The sequence below is a fragment of the Phoenix dactylifera genome, chromosome 1, assembly GCF_009389715.1.
Source record: "Phoenix dactylifera cultivar Barhee BC4 chromosome 1, palm_55x_up_171113_PBpolish2nd_filt_p, whole genome shotgun sequence".
NCBI classification, from domain to species: domain Eukaryota; kingdom Viridiplantae; phylum Streptophyta; class Magnoliopsida; order Arecales; family Arecaceae; genus Phoenix; species Phoenix dactylifera.
Genome location: NC_052392.1, coordinates 38,670,023 through 38,687,237, shown reverse-complemented (window position 1 = coordinate 38,687,237; position 17,215 = coordinate 38,670,023). Strand labels below are relative to the sequence as shown.

The window sequence follows — 17,215 nt, the reverse complement described above, 5'->3', positions numbered from 1 at the left end:
ATAAAAATTGCAAGCTTATGTAAAACTTAAACTTCCATGCATATGGTGAGGATTTGGTTAGGTTGTCATCTGTCTTCACACCATGTGTACTGTATTTCCCAAACTTTAGTCAAGGAAAATATGGATGAGTAGAAAGACTTTTAGAAGGCAAGTCTCCCAATCACTTTGGTCACATATAGGTCATATGCTTAACATTTTGTATCCACCGCTTCATACTAAAACCCTCATTAGATATGGATATCTAGTAGTAGAAGGTTTCTACAGCCCAACATCAACATGGTTAGGTGATTTCTAGTTTTCAAAATGGGGATGATGGTGCATGCATCATGTCGGGATCCGATGTTAATAACATGATGGTAAAGTAGGATATAGAACTATACTTCTTTGACATATTTGGTTATTGTCTTGGTTGAAAAAAAAATAGATGACCTGTTATGATACCAAATAAGTAGGATAAGATCTTCTAAGATATAGCATGTTTCTAAGATATAGCATGTTTATAGAGAGGCCAACAGAGTCACAGATTGGGTGGCTTCTTATATAGCTAGTCACTCAAGCAGTACTCTATGGATGCAGGAGGGAGAGCTACCTACAGCTCTCCGCGATATTTTGTTTTCAAATTTTATTGGGTGTGTCCGTACTCGTGTCCTGAGGTACTTGTCTTGTGAAAAAAAAAAAACAAAATACTTTAATAATACATTATACATACATAGTGCCTCACCAATTTACTTGCTAATATAACATGATGTTCTGGAATGCCATGTCAGCAACTACAAACCTCTTTCTATATTGCCAGATAGAAAGGAACAGAAATCCTCTTGGGAACTATTTTTTTAATATCATGTACCCCTGATACAAATCTTGAAACGGTAAGAAACGAGGCAAGATGGCAGGGGACTTCTACTACTAGAGTCCCCTCCTGTCTTTCCCTACTGTCCTACCTTTTAGAAAAGAAGAAATTCCCCTAGGCGATACTCTACGGTGCCCACACGGACACATATGACTACTTCTGTTCCTAGCGCAACTCTTCATCTCATTTTCTTCACACGTTCAAGGCTTGTTGAAAAGGGTTTTATGCAGTGGAAACAAATCTCTGATAAGACAGCATTAGGAAGATAAAAACCCAGAGGTGCAGAATCCAACAGTGACACCTAAATGTAATTCATATTCTGCGGCACTAGCATTATCCATTCTTTCCAAGGATAACATTTGCATTATTGAAGAAGATAGAAGTCGAAAAGTATATCTTAGAATGTTGTACTGATTATATTAACAATCAATAAAATTTTCATCGATTGCACGAAGAACATGTGAAGCACAATTTGGAACAAACTGATTTACCAACCTTATCGATGAAAGTTGTTCTTTGTGGAGCTTCATTTTAAAAGAATTGCACCAATGACAACCCTTTCTCCCAAGCATCAAGAGACTTTATTCCTGAAATAGAGTACACTTTTAGCCAGCTTATTTTGTTTGCTTGGGCTGCAGGTCGGGAAATCCATTTGAATGACCACCATAAAGCAGAGCACATCAATCAAAACTAGAAGTTTCACAATCTAGTATGTTCAACCTCTATTTCTCTAAGTCCATCCATTTCCCTTTTAGCTATACACTATCTTTAGAATATCTGATGGCACTTCTAGCAACAGGACCACCTCTCTAAAGCAACTCAAGAACTAACTACAGATTGACACCGTTCAGCAGCAGCAGCCATGGTAACTACGAGAGAAATAAGGCATTATAACAACACTCAGCGGAGATATTACAACAATACTCAGTAGACAGGTACTGATACTACTTCACATGCATGAATGCAGCTATCAGATGCAATGTTCCTACTAATCAGAAAGCCCGAGGCTTTGCATCTTCAGATAAGTCATCGCCACGGTGGTGTTCCACGCCTGTATAGACAACATGAAAAAAAAGTAAGCAGTAAGGCCTCAATACTAGAAGCTTCAATGGGTGCAAAAGAGTGGCGTACTTTGGCTTCCTCCCATCCAGTGACATACTATTGGCTTGGGATTTCCTCCCACCATTTGATTGCACACCAGTCCAGGATTGAAATGCCTGTAGTTTTCAGAATAACAGTGAGTAGAAAAAGATGCATGACTCCTATTTTCCACAAGATAACACTGCCCGTTGTGCAAGTGTCAAAAGAAGGTGTTACACTCGCAGGAATGTGTCAGACCCACAGTTATCAGTCATCTGATGTTCGCCAGGCACTACTGCTCAGTAGCAACAACAGACGGTTTCACGATGAACTACTGTTCTTCAATAATAATGATTATTGGATACATGGGAATGAATCTCACATTTTTATACCGTGTCCCAGGATTTCCAGTGACAGGAGTAACGATCTTCTTAGTAGGTCCTCGAGGCTCCTTCAACCTTATGTCCCCTTTTTCCTGCACAATCAACTCCATGAGAATCACAAAACATCTAAGAGAGAATTTACGACAATCTAGAAAAGTGTTACGTTTCCAGCTCTGCTAGTAAGATAAAGCAAGGTCTGTTGCCAGTGGAAGAGTTACTGCAGAAACTTTAGAGATGGCCTCCTCTATGTCACAGGAAACCCCCTCCTCATCCACGAGACTCAACCACCAAGAACTATTTGAGTTGCAATGCCGCATGTCGATCAGTTGTGCTGAGTGTAATGTATAGCCACTATGTTCCACACATCACAAGAGAGTCCCCTCGACTATGAATCAAAAACTAAAACCCTCTCGTTTACATGAGATTACATGCTTTAATACTTCAGGAACTCAAACGATGTCTTCCTACTTGCAGAAAATGCATCACACATTAAAGCCTCAACTTTCTAATTGCAATTACAACATATAAGAGTTCCAAAAACATTATTAAATGGGACAACCAGCACAACAATTAAAAACAGAAAAGAAACATCTAAATCTTAGGGTAAAATTGTATAGATTCAAAACAATGGATAATTCACATCCACGAGATGAGTACTATGGTGCCAAATCATCAGTCTGATTTGCTCAGATATCATAAATCTAAATTAGCATTAAACTGGCTGTACTGTTGAACATTAATATGACAAAATCATACTGACAGTTTTGACATTACTAGAGTCTACTGATTGATGAATGTATTATTGAATAAATTGCAACCGAATCTATTCTTCTATCCGACTGGCCAGATTACAAAGACCATATTTCCTCAAAGGATCAGGAGCAAACATAAAATATTAGATGACCACAAAGATGGCTTTATTTTATATAATTAGTATGTTAGGTGGTGGAACAGGCCCTTGAGCATATGGTAAACCTAACACACATGAGGAAGTTGAATTGAATGAATTGCAAAACTAAGGATAAAGTTCAATGATAACTTTGAAACAGTAATAGGAATAACACCAAGAGGATAAACTGAGGAAAAACTTCATGGTCCAGATATGTGTAAATTGATACAGCTCATTACAAGAGATTGTTGGCGAAATCCTAATAAATTATACAGAGAAGAGAAATAAGTGACAAATGTTTGCTTAAGGTATTCCATTATGAAAGACTGGATGTCGAATGAAAACCACTAGTGAAGCAGATTTTGTGAAGGCAACCCCATATTACTGGGATGGTTAAATTTATCTCCATATTTTAACCACATCTGATCATGTCAATATGACACTTTCCCTTGCTAGGAAATTATTATGATACTTTAACTGTTTGGAGGAATAATATATGTTTGATCACATGAAGTCAAAATTTTTTCTTTAGATTGCCAAATTATGCATGAAACATAAAACAAACAATCAGCACAAAAAGTTGTTAAAGTAGACCATTTACCTCTTTGCATTATCAAATTTCAGGAGAAAATAGTAAAATGGAATCAATATATGATTACTAGGTAAAACAACTTTTGCTTGTCCCAACTAGGCATGGCACCTAAACATAAAATTTGCTGAACAAGAGAAGCATCTAATGTATGCCATTTTACCTCCTTTGGTTTGTTCCTTTGGATGGTATTCATGAACTGTACTTCAGATCCACCATCAGAGTTAGACTTGTTCCTCACAGGAAGGTTATTTGATCTGGAAATGTAAAAAAAAATGTTTTTGGATTTTAGTCTTCTAATGCACGATTGGAAAACAAGTGAAAAACATTAGAAAATAATAATCTCGTATGCAGTTGAGCTTTTAACCTTGACTTGGATTGTCTGAGAACATGCGCATCTCTGCCCTTCAGGCTGGTCACCTGGCTCTCCGATGGCAAAGATTTTTTATCACTTCTTTGCAGTCCCTGAAAATTAAATGCAGATATTGCAGTGCAACAATATGAGTATCTAAAGTGCAACATATGTCTTCTCCAAATGATGCCATGATCTTGTAACAAGATTGACCTTTTATTTTGTAGTCCTCGGCTCTTCACGCAACAGGTTGCAATTGTCTTCTTTGTACCACCCTATAAAAATGGCAATTGGGATAGCGAATCAGCGATCACAGCAAGATTATCACGATAATTGAAATCAGAAGACGTACCAGTGTTCTTCAGAATAAGAAAAAAAGGAAAAAGTGAGTTTGAAGGTGCAAAGATTACAATATTGAGCAAATCAGTAAAGACACTGTAGCCACAGCACCATCCGTGAGTAACTACAGGAAATGCTAGTAATTACATCATGTGGCCCCTAGAACATGACATAGGAAAAAGAAATTTGAACTGGCTCTATAAATGTTAAAATTTTGTGCTCTCTACATTTCATGGATTCTTGAATTACATGGCTTGAGATGACTTTGACAGAAAACATCAAGTGGAGCAAGAAAATACACAGATTACTTGGAAGAAAAAGAACATCAAAAGCAGATAGGAAATGCACCAAGCCAAATGCTCGCAAACACTAAATACCAACTGAACTCACCTGCACACTTGACCCGCCATTTTCCCGATTTTGCAATGATGCTAATCTGTTGGAGGTTTTGGATTCCGATCTCACCGCACTTTCCCTAATGCCTGATCTTCTTTCCAGGGAAAGAGAAAATGGTGGTGCGCTAGTAATACTGGAACGTACTTCTGTAACTGACCTACGCGAAGCAACTGAGGCAGATGTATTGTTGCCTGTGCCTTTACTGGCAATTGCTTTGCCTGAATGGGGATTGCTATCTGCCTTGCCAATAAGCTTCTGTCCTGGATGTTCGGCTCCCCTCGATGACTTAACCACTTCTCTCCTTGTTCCATGTGTTAGCTCCAGGCCAGTCCTAACAGAAGCAGCACGCTCCTGAAAATAGAATCAAATGAAAAATAAACCTGGTCATCCAGTATTAAAAAGGAAAAAGAAAAGAAAAAAGCAGCTGGGATGTCATTGATCTGGACTTTAACAAAGTGGATTTTTTGTTCCAACATTCTAATGTTTTCTACAAGAAACACTGCATTTAATCTTACAAAAGCATATGCATTAAAAGCAATGACAGAAGCAGAGGGGGCATTACAAATAGTGTGAAAAATCAACTGTTACTTTCGGTGCCCCATAGGTGATGGTAAAGGTCTACTTATCTTGTGGTCTGTAACTTCAGCATCTTAAATGACTCTAAACAATCAAGATAACCATCTTGCATGTGGAAATAAACATAGCAAACATGACAAGCAAATTGCTAAATTGTGCGATCGCATGAAAGAATCCTTAAGTTGCAGACTCCTCGGTTCATCATGAAGCTTTATTTTCATGACATCAAATCATATTCATAACCACGTATTTATTAATATGATTTGCTAGAGAGGGGAACAATCAATTCCTCCTGTCCGCATTGAATATCTACATTGATCACTTGAATAAAATGCAGATGTCTGTAGGCCCTTAAAAGGAGAATAATATCATAAAACAAGCTCTCTAGGATATATGCGGTGTGATGTTTACTCGTGATCTGACTAGAATCTTGAGAATCACTCTTACAGTATATGGTATGAGGCTTAAACTACCATCCTGACTGAATATATTTGTTAGACCAGTAGGAACAAAACAATACTTAGCATATACATTGAGTATACATCTATAAAAAAAAAACTGTATGATAGGCAATATTTCACATTTTCAAAATTCCACAGTATGGGTTATGCCAATTTCTCTTTTTTATGCTTCTTCAAACTACGGGTGCTGGCCATGATATATTCCCTGGTCACATAAGTAATATACAAATGAGTTTTATCTAACTGGATGGTTAAAGGGATGAAATGGAGAAACATTTTCTAATCAAGAAATCATGCTGGGACTCTGTGGAGATGATCAGTAAGAATAAGGCCCTGGTTTAGCCCTGAGCCGGATTACGGAAGAGGAGCTATTATAGTTGGAAAATGTGTACAAACCACTGCACCCAAAATCCTATATCGGTCAATTTCTGGACCAGATGATCCATGGTTGTCAAGATAATCCTCCTAAATAAGATGTTGCCTGAGCATGCCCCAAGCATGTCTTTATTGTTAAATAAAATTGGACATCGGAATCTACTTGGGGAGTTGGAGTGGCCGCAGCATACTGAAAGAAACATTTCAGGTCCTTAGCAGTCTTAATTTTATTTGGTTAGTAAAGAAAAACCGACCAGCCTATTCAAAGCAACAAGAAGGTTTTATACAAATGCAAGAAGACAATCCAAGTTTGACAAACCTTCTTCACTTCAGGATCTGATTTACAGTCTGGAGATTTCTCAACAGCCAGTTTGGTTTTGTTTGGTATTAAGTTGTGATCTGGTGCAAGCTGAGATTCACTGGCTCTTGAATTTGTCAGGTTTGAGACAGACCCATCGGGAGCAGGTCCAGGTTCAACATTAGACACTGAACTCTCTTGTTCCCTCAGAATCTCTTTGTCATCAACACTACTGATATAGTTCTGTTCAATTTCTTCTGTGCTCCTAGTTACTGGCAATAAGGATTCTGTCTCCAAGTCCTGCGTCCGCACAGCATGGTTAGAGTTTTTCTCCAGCTCGATTTTTTCTATATTTTTTCTCAATGAGTCAATATCTGATGTTGTGGATGCTGGATACAACTGTCTAGTTTGAAGATCTTCGCTGCAATTCATATCTTGCGTGAAGGTAAGTTCATTTGCAGGTTCCCCTGAAGAGGCATCAATAGTTTCTGCTGCCTCATCTCGAAGAGTTCCAACCTGCAAAGCTGTTTCATCATCTTCTCCAGTCTGGCTAGAATTACTACCATCACCACCATAATCCAATGTGAGCTCAGTTGGCTGATTCTGTTGCAAGGCCTTCAAAGCTCGAAGCCTTTTGTAATATTCTTCAAAGAATGCTTTCTTTTTGGCAACTAAGCCATTAACTTTCTCCAGTTCCTCCTGACGTCTGTCATGAGCGAAGACTGACCTTCTCTCCCATGACAATGGCTCACTTGCAAATCTTCCAAAGGATATAGACCCGTGATCAAGCATTTGGGAGACCGAAGCTTCCTGCAATCAGATTCATAGCATCAATACTCTGCACGAATGAAAGAAAATAATGTATTTAAACAATTATAACATCCCAATAATCTTTCTTAGGCCCCTTTGTACCATATGCTGCATTCTCTGCTGACCCAACCTTTTATATTAAAATTTATATAATATCCACATCAATCAACAGAAAACTAAGGCACAAAAGGAGAAAAAGAAATCCTACCACAGCTGAAAGCTAATGTATCACATGTTCAGATTTCTATAGGCGAGAAGAATGATGAAGTAGATCAGGAAATACAGAGCTATGATATTCAGGTACTTAACAATGCCCCAAACACCCATTTAACTCCCCAATAACAACAGACTAGGAAAATTATATCCATCATAGACTTTTTGTGTTGCAGTCTAACTTGATAAGCAGATGTGTTAAGTTTAGATCGCTCCAATTGTGTATACTTCAGAAACATGGCAATGAGACTGCAAGGGGAGGAAAACAGACAATATAGAACCAATAAGAGCAAAACAGAGAATAAAAGGAACCCACACCATTTCTGTTGTAAATATGATGTAGAATTTGATACAGTATATTACATATAAGAACACACATTATAAAATATGAACTGCAAATTGAAACAAGTAATACATAAAAATCTTAACATTGTACTTAGCATTTATACAAGTTGGACAATGTCATCATAATAAGGTTAAAGAGCAAAGAATAGATGGTTTGATATACAAAAGAATGAATTGCTGTTAAAATTTAGCACTCTAAAGTCATGGAAGAAAATTTAAGACAGATAATTATGATGGTGAACAATCCAGAGAGATTAGGAAAAAAAATTACTTGAGAACCATCTTGATCAGATGACTCATCCTGAGACCATCCATAAAAAGTCTGATCAACATCAGTCGCCATTTCGTATCAACCAGTTATTTCAGAATTGTTGCACACTTGCACAACAATTGTGGAGGCAAGATCAATCACCTGAGATTGCCTTCCATTCTACAAAAAGATAAGTAAGGGCAAATCCCTGCATTAAAGGGAAAAAGAATAAGTATAATTTTAGTCCTTAAACTCAATAATGCAAAAGTCAAAATACTGAGAATAATGAACTTTTTAAGATTGTGACAATAACAAAGACAGAATACAACTTTGGTAAAGGAAATTTAATAAATTGAGATGATTTTTCACAATACTCTAAATCATCGATAAAGTTTTAAGTAATGTTTGTAAAGACCATTGTAATAGCATTGGGTCAAAAACTCTATCATGTCAACAAGAGGCTCCTCTGATCATTAAACAATCCAAAATAAACAAAGTTCTGTAAATAAGCTAAGACAGTAAACCAAAGTTACCCCAACACTCACTACTGTCAGAGTCAAACAAGATCTGAAAACATATCATAATAATCTACTTTCACGAGTTCAACACATTCTTGAACATGCTAAACAATCGGTAAAAAAAGAAGAAGAAAATCATGGCTTCGAATCTTGCTACCTATTCTTCAATCTCCCATTCTTGAACAGTAACCTTTTGTTTTCACAACTCAAGCAGAAATTTGATTCGTGGAAATAGCAGCAGCGAATTCCTATTTCCAATAAAAAGGAACTAAAATCAGGAAAAATCATCAATGCAGCTCTTCAATGATCCTATAAAATCCAAAATCCGGCACTCGATAATTCACTCTAAATCCCTAGCATCATCGGGGGAAAAAAAGGAAGAAAGATCTAAAATAACAGCGCAAATGAGAAATAAAGAATTCGCCCAAACGAAAAAAAGAGAGAAGACGATGAAAAATTTAAAGATATCAACACAAAGAATCCAAATCAAATCTTTGCCATAAAATCAAATCCAAAAGAAAGAAAGAAAGAAAGAAAGAAAACCCAGAAAATCTAGCTCGAGAACCTTGGTACTAGGCGTCAAATCATCCATTTTGTGATCCAAAAAAGATTCAGGAAAAAATTTCCCCTTCGCAGACGGCGAGATCAAAAGCGAGTGAAATTAAACGACGGCGAAAACCTCACCGAGCCCTTCGATTTCAATCCTTTATACCTCAACCGCCAAAACCGCAGCCCCGAGCGAGCAGAGCTGTGCACGGACCGTTCCAACCAGTAGCGTTAAATATTACCATTTTCTTAGGGCACCGATATTCCCACTCCAATTTTTCATTCTCCACCCCAAATCTCCCTCTCTTTCTTTCTTTTCTTTTTTTTTTTTAGCGGCAGTTCGCACCCTAACAAAGCAGGAAAGGAAACCGGCAATCTGTGACCCCAAATCTCCTCATCCTTTCATATTGCGCCAAAAAAAAAAAAAAAAAAAAAAAAAAGCGACTCCGGGAAAAAGAAAAAAAAAGAAATAAAAACGAAATGCTTCCATTTGTACCTAACATAAAACTTTAATTAAAAAAAGAAGAAAAGGGGTGGATGTAAGGATACTGGTGGGTACGAATATCATGCTTTTAGAGTTATGGTTTCTTGATTAAGCTATTGATTTAAACGATGCAAGATTTTCTACTGGCATGAAAAGGACTCTTAATTATTGAAGTGGGAGAGGAATAAAGCGGGCTTTCTTTTGCCTTTCTGTGCTCATTTTCCTACGTCTTTGGGACTCACTTGATCATAGGTTTTGTCATTGTCTTCGGGTGGAGAGATGGGCCAAAGACAGCTCACATGCATGCACACACACCCCATTCCCCACAGGAACAGCAACTATGGATGTGACCAATTATTTAATTCTTGAGTATTCATGAGGCTATCTTGAATAAGATTGGTATGGTGAGAATAGATGTAAGGTTAGTCATGGTTAAACATACACTCCTAGCAGGAAAGTTCATGTGTGACATACTTTTTGTATACATTTTTTTAGCTTTAAAATACTTCATTAGGCAGAAAATATTTTCTGAATTCTTTAGTTCTGTATAAGTATCCAAAATTTCTCTAGCGAATAACTGATATAGGACTAAATACACGCCCACATGGATCCTCATAGTACCATTCTGAAATACCTTCCTTCTTCGATCCATGTACAAGATATCTCACAAATATTATAATTGAGGATAAGCTATGCAGTTGGATAAGATAATTGCGTTGGCTTGGCAGGATCCCCCACAAGGAAGTACACTAAAGCCATGATTGGGGTTTCATTGCCTATCTTTTAGGTTTAACAATGGGTCATGATGTCCCAAAGAATCAGGTGAAAAGATAAAATAAGCGCAAAAAGGAACTCAACTGAAAAGGACCAAGACAAAAAGGAGCAGGGGATTCCCTTCTCGATCCAAAAGGCAGAATAGCCGAGTTTTGTATACCGTAAGGGCCCATGCTTGAATCAATGCTGTTCATCCATCAACTTGCATCGAACGGCTGGATTTAACCAATCGTTTAATTAGTAGTTGGGCTTTGGCCATCACCTCGTCAAGTCAAGAGGGTTGAAAAATTTACGAGAGCCAGCAGCTGGAGGACAATAAGACGTTTCCCATAGAGTGTGTTTCTCCGGGAATTCCGCTAAATGAAGAAAGAGCCTTTGTGTAAAGCGCGAAACAGATCGACGGTCATACTCTCCCGAGCGATATACAGCGGATGGTGAGAGATCCTGACTCCTTTCAAGCTGGTCATGTATACCGAAAGGTGAACATGACGGCTGATTGAGTTGCCTTCTTTGCTGCTCATCACTCCAGAGAGATCTTATGGACATAGGCTGATATTGTATCCCATTTTTATTCCATATATTGTATATTGACTTAGTTGATTGCAGTTTTCATGCCAGATTAATATGAGCGACCGTTATACCCAAAAAAATAAAAAGTACGAAACGCTTTTGCGATACTTCCATCGATGTTTTCCACTACTTTGATGCTCCTGGAACTTCATGCAGATCCGAGCATTTCCTCAGAAACAGCTCATAAACCGAAATCCAACACACTTAAAAACCTGTTAAGAACTACTTCAATAAGAACTATGGTCTTTGTTCCACTAATTATCCTAAATAACATCAACACCCACTTCAATTTCAGTTTATGTCTTTTCGATGTCCAATTTGATACACATGGCTATTCATAAAAAAATCTATGAAAAAAATGGTGGTGTAATTCATTGTGAGCTAACGATAAGTTAGAATATAGGTATGGACTAAATAAATCAATGGAGAGTCTTGATGCTATATCAAGGAAAAAAAAATCGTTCGATGCTACGATTGAGAGGAATTAAGGAAGATAAAAGCGCGTACCATTTGATGAGATCCGAGGAGAAGATAGATCTTTAGGTCTGAGTGATAAGGGAGGAAGAGCTTTCGAGCCTTCTTGGAAGACAGGAGGAAGCAGATGGAAGAAATTTCTTCTCTCTTGGATATCAAGGAGATAAAACCATTATAGTAGACATAGAGCCGAAGGTCGCGGGCACATGGTTTCACGTGAGGAAGAGACAGAAACTTCACGTGCCGTGATTCACTGAGAGCCGTTGATTTGGTGGATCTCCAAGCGTTTAGTTGGCTGGATCTGAAACCGGCGGGAGAGCATTGGGGACCAGCACTGTATTACTTTGACCGGATGTCTTTGGACTTGGGTTGAAATCTCTGAGTCATTCCCACCCTAAAAAGGTGTAAAAGTTAGCTGCCATGAGCCATAAGACAACGAAGAAAGATTGCCTCAGCATCGCTCGGGCCCGGTTTATCCTTTTTTTTACAATCAGTTTCGCTATAGCATCTGCTGCTCTAGCTAATTGTCCATCTTTTTTAAGTGTAATTTTTATGTTATGTATGGCCGTGCCTAAAGGCATATCAGTTGAAGTAGATTTTTTTTATTAATAAAAATTCTTTTTCGAATTGTACAGGCTTCTTGTAAAGTATACGATTTTCTAGATGTATATGATGATATTTAGATAGATGGATCTTGATGATATCTGATAAAATAGTTTTTGTATGTTTAGTTGACCATAAAAGATCAGCACATTATAGAATGATTTATGTTTGATTGAGTATCTATTTTTTTAAAAAATTTATATAAAATATTTATTATGCTCTTAATAAAGAAAATGATTTTAACTTATTTTATCTAAAAGTTTAAGAGGATTTTTGAAAAAAAAATTATCCAATTCTCAGTAGGATGAGAATTAGATTTTTCTATGTTCCATATGAATTTTTTTTACATAAAATATAAAAATCTTATGTTTATAAAAAAAAAGCTACTTTTTTATTTCAATTATTTAAATACTGTAAAAAAAAAATTTTTTTTTTTTCTTTCTACGAACTAAATGAGTCCTCAAGCCAATGAATTTTCTCATAATTGACATATATTACAAAGGCATTGACCTGCTTCTTTGAGTTGTTTGCTGAGGGTCGTTCATTCGTTATATTTAATCTTTCCCCACAAGATTCATATAGTAATCTTGGTTTCCTTTATTTGACTTTTTCTGGTTACGTTTATTTAATTAATACAAATGAGGACAAAGGTGTTGAGACAATTAAATAGAGGCCGTGGGGTGGCTAGGCATGTTACTTCTTTTGTTTTCTTTCCCCAAGCAGCTTGGCTCTCACTGGTGCTTTGCTGTTAAAACAGCGAACTTCGGAGGCTTCATCTGTGGTCTTGAGCCTCCGTACAAAGTCTAATATTCCTGCTTGTCGGGTTCTCAAAAACACACCTCAAGCTTTTACTGGAGAGAAATTTAATAAAAATACACATCTAGAATTTTAAGGTCAGACTACAATCATAGACATCTCTCACATGATTACGATTAGAGCCATCCATGATTTACCTCGGATGCATTGTATGTGCCTAGGAATCAGGATTATAATCTTTTTAAGGGCTAGAATTTTTATTTGTTGGCCCTTGTGATTGAGTTGAAAATTAATTTATCCAGAACTAATCTATCCGTTGGAGAAGGGATGAAATGGAGTTGTTGCAACTTTTCTCTCATTATGGAATCTGAATGTCAGGAGCACTTCTATAAAAGATGGACCCGAGATTGAGGGACACAACCACAAAATTAAGTCCATCCATCTCCACATTCTGGCTAAGTGTACTAGAATGATCTCTAGTCTCTCAATGCCGGTGGCAACTCTCATCTTTCAAATTTTTCTCATCATTATTCTCACTGATATTCTTGGATCTGCTTGTGCTTGTGGTTCATGAAAGTTTCATTCGAAATTTTTAAAAAATAAATGATAACACTAGAATCATACAATAAATAATTACATTGTAAACTATACTAATTCTCTAGCTTCATATTTGTCTCCCATCTGCAATTCCACATAAACAGCGAATAGGACCCTTTTGAAGCTTGATTATGTTATCCTGGTACAAATCATAGGCAAGAGCTTATTCCATGTGAGATTAGCCCCTCCTAATTTGACACACACAAAAAAATCCATGCAAGATGTGGATAAAACTAGTTAACTCTGTGGTCTAGAATTAGTACTTCCCTAGAACTTGGTGAACCATTTTTTAGCCCCTTGACGAAATCTTACTGAAAAGCTCTCAAGGCAAAGAAGTCATAATATAGTAATTTCATAACAAAAAGGAAAAAAAAAAATCCAAGAAACATTGACCCCCGTATTCTTTTTTAATCTCCAAACAAATCGCTGAAAATATGCTCCAAAGAACTTTAAGAAAAATGAATTTTCTTCTCTTTCCTGCTTCCTCAATTTAAATTATCTGTAGGTGCCCAACTGCTTCATCAGTTCCGGGAGCTTTCTGGTGTTAGTAGCTTGAGCTTGGGATGCGGGCTTCATGTTTAAAGTGTCCTTGTATAACCAGATTCTGATCATGGAATTCCTGTTTTTGCATTCTAGTCTTTTTTCACCCACATCCACTCTAAAGCCAGTCATTTAGGATGAGCATCGCCGGCAGATAAACAGGTGTGGATTCTGTCGAACATCATTGGTAACAACATAATTGAAGAGGTCAATCCAAATGTGCCAAATCACCAGCTTTTGCTGCAGTTCTTGTCATAAAATGATTCCTGAAGAAAATCAGAACACAATAAGTTGCAGAAGACATCCCATAAGAGTCAGTAGGCAGAGAAGAGGACCTTAAATTTCTCCTCTGGTATCCATGACCATCAATATTAGTCAAACCAATCATCTGAATGGAGGATGTTATAAATTTATGTACAAAAAATATAAAAGAAGACTTCCTCCTCAATCCTCGTCTTTGAGAATTTCATCTCAGAGTTCTACTTACAACTTGGACTTTCTCCCCAACTTTAACCCTTAGTTTCCTCCTCTAACCACAAATCCAGATTGCCAAAATATCCAGCATCCCTCATTTGGTCAGTCAACCCCTCCAACATCTCGTAGATCTCAGGAGCAAGCGGATTTGATCTATCACCCACAACAAATGGATGGAATCCGTTCCCCAGATCAGCCCATGCCAGACCTGGTGCTTTCCTAACCCCCAGGTCTCTCATCACTGTCCTCACTTTCGCTAGTTCTTCCCAACACCCGGCAGCTGCATACATGTTAGCAATCAAAACATAGTGCCCGGCGTTGTCGGTCCTCATCTCCATCAGCTTCCTCGCTGCCCTCTCCCCAATCTCTGTGTTCCCATAGACCTGACATGCCCCAACAAGAGCTGCCCACATTGCAGACGTCGGTGGGAATGGTGTTCTATCAAGAATTTCCTCTGCCTTCCTCAATAAACCTGCTCGACTGAATAAATCTACCATGCAAGAGTAGTGCTCCATTCGCGGCACAATGTTGTAAGAATGGAGCATCTTTTCAAAGAGTGTCTGGCCTTGGGATACAAGTCCTGAGTGGCTGCAAGCTGAGAGGATAGCCACCATGGCTATATGGTCTGGTTTGATCCCACTATCAATCATCTCATCAAAAAGCTTCAATGCAGTGATTCCTTCACCTTGCATTCCATACCCTGCAATCATCGAAGTGTAGGAGACCTCGTCACGGTCACTCATCACGTTAAAGACTTTTCGAGCTACCAAGATCCTGCCTGACTTTGAGTACATGTCAATGAGAGAGTTCCACAACAACCGGTAGCCCTTAAATCCATGCTTGGTTATGAAGCAATGGAGCTCTCGCCCGTGCTGGAGGTTTGCAACACGAGCGCAGAGAGCAAGGTAGGTCACAACTGTCACATAATTTGGCTCAACTCCTGAGTAGATCATGTCTCGGAAAACCTGGGAAGCCTCCTCTGCTTTCTCTGAGAGGGCGAAGCCCGCAATCATAGCATTCCATGTCACCAAGCTCCGGACTTCAGCCATCCGAAACAAAACATCAGCAGAGTCCATATCCTTACATCTCGAGTACATTGTGATCAATGCATTCCTCACAGTCTCAAGACCATCGCAAAAGGTACGAATTGCGAACCCATGAATCTCCTTCCCCAATCTCAGAGACCCAATCCTAGAACATGCATTCAAGCCAACAATCAATGTCACAAAGTCCATATCAGACCCACTCGCTCTCATTTGCGAGATCAGTCTCAGTGCTTCTCCATAATTACTCATCTGCAAGCTGCCTCCAACGATTGTATTCCAAGTCACGGAGTTCACCTCCAAGCCCTCCGCCCGCATCATTTCAAACAATTCAAAAGCTTTCTCCCACATCCCCTTTGAAGCATAGCCCGAGATCATCGAATTCCAAGTCACCACATCTCTCTCAGGCATCTCATCAAACAGCTTGCGGGCAAGGACCAGCTCCCCGCACTTGCAGTACATTGCCACCAAAGCATTGTAAGCAAACAAATTCCACCCCATGCTACTGTTCTCGATGCACCGATGCACTTCCCTTCCCAAATCCAGGTCAAGAACCTCGCTGCAAGCCCTGAGAACGGATGGAAAAGTGAAGTGATCGGGCTCGACGCCCCTCCGAACCATCTCTTTGTAGGCGAGGAGGGCGTCCGCAGGGAAGCCATCTCGAACCCAAGCGGAGATGAGCAGATTCCATGGAAGGACATGGAAGGTGTTCGACGAAAAGACTACAGCACGGGCGTCGGAGAGGAGGTCAAAGGTGGCGTAGAAGGTGGTGAGCCTGGGGAGAAGAGAAGGGTGGTCTTGGAGGCCAAGAGAGAGGATAAGGGCATGGAGCTGGTGGCCCTCGGGGAGGGCTCTCTGGGAGGTGGAGCAGGAGAGCAGGTATGAGAGGGGGCGGGGGAGGAGGGCGCAGGAGAAGGGGTGGAGGCGGAGAAAGGAGAAGGTGGTGAAGGCCTTGGAAAGGCAGCCATGGGAGGAGAAGGATTTGATGGAGTCTATGAGGGAGTGAAGGGGATGGTTGGAGAGGGGAGGAACGCTGGGGGATTGTTCTTCTTCTTGATTTACTTGGGATTTTGATGCTTGTGGAGTTGGAATGTTGGGGTGGGGGAGTGGAAGGGGGTTCTTCCATGGTTTTTGGATATGGGCTTGGGTTTTGGAGAGAAGGGATGGAGTGGACATCAAAGTTTGGGTGCTTGGTGCTCCCAACTTTCATATTAGACTTGCTTATATTGCAGCCAAAATCCTTAAGGGCTCGTTTGGTTCGCAGAAAAAGGAGGGGGGAAAGTGTGGTCAACGGAAAAGTAATGAAATGCCTCTTGTTTGGTTGGAGTTTTCAAAGGAGAGAGATGGGAAAGTTGTATTCCCATGGGAATATGATTCCCACATTTCATGGGAAAGTCTTTCCCATGAGAAACATGGGAAAGTTACTTTCCCATGAGGTGGGAATCACTCCTTTTTTATTTTTTCCCAAAAAAACCCTTCAGCATTAAAGAAGCATTAAAGAGGCATTAAAGACCTAATTTTTATTAAGGGCATAATAGGAATTATACATAACTTTCCTAGGAAAGTGGATGGTCAACCAAACATAAGCACTTTGGAAATTTGTCACTTTCCCATGGTTAACCAAACATGC

General features: G+C 39.0%; 2 protein-coding genes across 8 annotated transcripts; both read right to left on the bottom strand.

Moving 5' to 3' along the window:
* Nucleotides 1-1,231: 1,231 nt before the first annotated feature.
* Nucleotides 1,232-11,767, bottom strand: LOC103719493. 7 transcript variants are annotated; one of them, XR_005515038.1, is made up of 11 exons: nucleotides 9,409-9,472; nucleotides 8,882-8,972; nucleotides 8,228-8,414; nucleotides 6,610-7,398; nucleotides 4,873-5,229; nucleotides 4,357-4,418; nucleotides 4,159-4,256; nucleotides 3,955-4,048; nucleotides 2,313-2,405; nucleotides 1,982-2,067; nucleotides 1,232-1,901 (listed from the first exon to the last, which is right to left on the bottom strand). XR_005515038.1 is itself a non-coding variant. In XM_039134098.1 (7 exons), the coding sequence occupies exons 2-6, from the start codon at nucleotides 8,297-8,299 to the stop codon at nucleotides 4,208-4,210; spliced, it is 1,329 nt and encodes a 442-aa protein (XP_038990026.1). In that variant the 5' UTR covers nucleotides 8,300-8,414; nucleotides 9,409-9,493; the 3' UTR covers nucleotides 3,954-4,048; nucleotides 4,159-4,207. The 7 variants fall into 7 exon arrangements, 1 of the variants encoding a protein (XP_038990026.1); XR_005515039.1 differs by lacking the exon at nucleotides 9,409-9,472 and adding an exon at nucleotides 9,290-9,407; XR_005515036.1 differs by lacking the exons at nucleotides 8,882-8,972; nucleotides 9,409-9,472 and adding an exon at nucleotides 11,606-11,767.
* A 2,083-nt stretch (nucleotides 11,768-13,850) lies between these two features.
* On the bottom strand, nucleotides 13,851-16,825 carry LOC103719495 (pentatricopeptide repeat-containing protein At1g71490). The gene is made up of 2 exons (XM_026809401.2): nucleotides 14,404-16,825; nucleotides 13,851-14,334 (listed from the first exon to the last, which is right to left on the bottom strand). Exon 1 carries the CDS (start codon nucleotides 16,759-16,761, stop codon nucleotides 14,578-14,580), a length of 2,184 nt encoding a protein of 727 aa, XP_026665202.2. The 5' UTR covers nucleotides 16,762-16,825; the 3' UTR covers nucleotides 13,851-14,334; nucleotides 14,404-14,577.
* Nucleotides 16,826-17,215: the final 390 nt, after the last annotated feature.